The sequence below is a fragment of the Populus euphratica genome, unplaced genomic scaffold (genome assembly GCF_000495115.2).
Source record: "Populus euphratica unplaced genomic scaffold, PopEup_1.0 scaffold112.1, whole genome shotgun sequence".
Lineage (NCBI taxonomy): Eukaryota > Viridiplantae > Streptophyta > Magnoliopsida > Malpighiales > Salicaceae > Populus > Populus euphratica.
The window spans coordinates 570,660-573,711 of NW_011499997.1; the positions used below are offsets into that span (position 1 = coordinate 570,660).

A 3,052-nucleotide genomic window follows, 5' to 3' on the forward strand; every position below is an offset into this window, starting at 1 on the left:
TATTGCATTTTTGGGATTTGGGAGGAAAGAGTTATAGAAAAATTAGAAAAAATAAAATAATTATGAAAAAAAGTGAGATTTTCACCAGTTACTTAGTAGTAAAAAGAAAAATGAAAACTTCTTCAAAAAGTGAGAATATAATTTATGACTATTTTAATTTTAACTGGGCTTGGGCTAGTTGTTTGTTGACCTATTTTTCAGTCCCCACATAGGAAAAGGGCTGGGTTAGGCCCATTTATGAATAAAGAAACACAGACAAAAATGGGCCAGCTCTGTACAAAATCAACGCCTACCCTAAATCCCTAATTCAAACATCCTTTCCGCCTCTCAGTCGTCGCTGCAGCAACCTTCAGTCTGAGCCTGAGGTGCTTCAACTCTCTCTCCTTTTGATATCTTTTTCGTGTTTCTATGCTTTGATATGCTTAAAGACGTAAATGTGTGTGTGTGTATTTTATAAGCGTTTTGTTTTGTATAAAATGGAAACTAAAACGGAATCGAAACTTCGTTCTGTTTACTGCTGATGAGCCTGTTATTTGTTGAATCGGAGCCTTTTGGTTTTAGTTTTGAAAACCCATTCAGGCTCTCTGTATTGGCTGCTTATAAGTTCAATTTTGCGTATTTGGATCATTTGTGATGGCTGTATCAGCGCCATATAAACTTGACGCAGAGAGGGATCCTGGTTGTCTGTCTATGATTTAATTAGATGAAAAACCATTTCATTTGTGGAGCTCAAGCAGAATGATTATCATTACTTTTTTCTCTCTATTTCTCATATTTTATGGCAATCTATTTCGGGGTTTTGAGGGGTTGTGGATTTAGGGTTTCGGCTGTTTTTAATATAGATGTAACATTTTAAGGTAGTAATTAAGGTCATGAAGTCTTAACCGAGGACTCTGATGGTAGGATGGAAACTTGGGACATGGCAGGACTCAATACTGTGATTGGAGAACTTCTCTTTGTGGAATGTGGATGTATACTTTTATGCTAATATTCGGTTTGCTATTTCATATATACAATCAAATATTTTGAACTGTTTGTCTATGTTCTACTTGTTCTATAGTTTTGAAACGCGTAATGTTCTGCTGTTGTCTGCAGTATAAATTGTTATTGGGAAAAGTTTTTGGTTCATAGTTGTGTCTGATACTGATTACAAATATTTCAGGGATTTTGTTATTTTCATGTTGGTTTGATTGTTTACCTTAAGGTGCTTGATATTAAGTTCATATTTTCTTTTTTAGGCAATGGCTCCCAAACAGCCAAATACTGGCCTCTTTGTGGGATTGAACAAGGGGCACATTGTGACCAAGAAGGAGCTAGCTCCAAGACCCTCTGATCGCAAAGGAGTAAGTTATTTCACCAAGCTTCACTGAGATTGCTTTTTCATATTTATGTTCTGGTCTTTCTATTTCCTATTTAACTCCAGTATTTTTTTTAATCTAATTTTGGAGGTGTATTCTATTTTGTTTCTTCTATTGAGTGTAAGACTGAGTTTTTGTGTGATACTGTTTGAATACGTAGTAGTTTTGTAATTTTTTTGCTTATAATTGTGTTCCTGTCCGTCATTGGATTTGTCTTTGGAACATATGATGTACATTTGGGCATCATAATAATTACAATGTGCTTAATGAGACAGAATTGTTTTTCATATTGCTTTTGCATAAAGTAGCTGGTTATGATACTGTCTCTTCTTATGCTTATCTGGAGTGCAGAAAGCCAGCAAAAGAGTGCAATTTGTTAGGAGTTTGATCAGGGAAGTTGCTGGTTTTGCACCTTATGAGAAGAGGATCACTGAGCTTCTCAAGGTTGGCAAGGACAAGCGTGCTTTGAAGGTAGCGAAAAGAAAGCTGGGCACGCACAAGAGGGCTAAGAGGAAGCGTGAGGAGATGTCTAATGTTCTCCGCAAGATGAGGTACATTTTAGGGATCTAGGATCGTTGCTTGCTTTTGATAATCCAAGCTTTTATGCTGGCTGGAAAAGGCTTCTTATTTTCTTTTGGTGTATTTTGACCGACAGGGCTGCTGGAGGTGGTGAGAAGAAGAAGTGAGTCATGTCGTTGGATGTCTTCGATCTCCTCAATGCTATTTTAGATTCTTAGTTGGAGGGAGACATTTGTTATGTTCTGTTCAGATAGCATCTTTAATTTTAATTTTCTATAAATTGTTATGTTTTATATATGAATTAAATTTTCTGAATCTCAATGGTTCTTAGCTTACAAATTAATCTAATATAAGGGGCACTTGATTTTGTGGTTTAGTGGGAAAAGAGATTTGTTTTTTTTCTCTGCACTTGGGTTTGATTTTTTTTATGCATGTGTCATTTTTGCAATGCTTTATTGGTGTATTTAATGAATTCAGGAATTAGATGTGATGTATGTAAATTGAACCAGATATCCTGAATTATAAAAAAAAATTATAAAAAAGAGAAAAAATAAGCACAACCTTATGTTAGTGGAGCTTTGAAATGATAGAGGGAAATTTTGCATGTGAAATTTGTACCATATAACAAGCTTTGCTAATAATCAAGTAACTAAAATATGTTTTAATTTTTTTTACTAAAATCATTTACTCCCCTGTATTTTGGTTGACTTTAAAATGTAATGTCAAAATACTATATTTTGATATATCTAGATTTAGTATTGTCTTGTATTGATATTTTATAGTTTGAAATATTTCATAATTCTTGAAAAAAATTGATGACACCCTAGCTGTCATTAATTAGCTAATTTTCTGCATTCTCTCGTATATATATGAAACATGTTTTTGTTTATTCTTGCAGAGGTAAAAAAAAAAAAGAAAACTAAATAATTATAATTAAAAATAACAAATTTACAGGAAAAAATTAAAAATTTCATACCTCCATAGACATCATCATGTTAGTAATTATACATAAAATTAAAGGGTGTAGAGAAATTATTCTTTATCCATGTCCATTGCACTATGAATTACAATAATAATCTACAATGTATTTGTTTTTCACATTTTATTTTATTTTTTCATTTTTTTTCACTCACATTGTATTACTTTTTCTTTTTTTTTTCTAAAACTATCTTTGC

At 32.8% G+C, this 3,052-nt stretch overlaps 1 protein-coding gene across 2 annotated transcripts; it reads left to right on the forward strand.

The window, feature by feature from the left end:
- Window positions 1-258: 258 nt before the first annotated feature.
- LOC105140700 (60S ribosomal protein L36-2-like) lies at window positions 259-2,253 on the forward strand. 2 transcript variants are annotated; one of them, XM_011047634.1, is made up of 4 exons: window positions 259-365; window positions 1,239-1,343; window positions 1,710-1,909; window positions 2,014-2,253. In XM_011047634.1, exons 2-4 carry the CDS (start codon window positions 1,242-1,244, stop codon window positions 2,042-2,044), a joined length of 333 nt encoding a protein of 110 aa, XP_011045936.1. In that variant the 5' UTR covers window positions 259-365; window positions 1,239-1,241; the 3' UTR covers window positions 2,045-2,253. The 2 variants fall into 2 exon arrangements, with proteins under 2 accessions (XP_011045936.1, XP_011045934.1); XM_011047632.1 differs by lacking the exon at window positions 259-365 and adding an exon at window positions 404-436.
- Window positions 2,254-3,052: the final 799 nt, after the last annotated feature.

Excerpts from the sequence above, each read along its gene's own strand:
- LOC105140700 (XM_011047632.1), top strand. Across the intron at positions 1,344-1,709 it reads GACCCTCTGATCGCAAAGGA|AAAGCCAGCAAAAGAGTGCA; the intron begins GTAAGTTATTTC and ends TCTGGAGTGCAG. Across the intron at positions 1,910-2,013 it reads AATGTTCTCCGCAAGATGAG|GGCTGCTGGAGGTGGTGAGA; the intron begins GTACATTTTAGG and ends TTTGACCGACAG.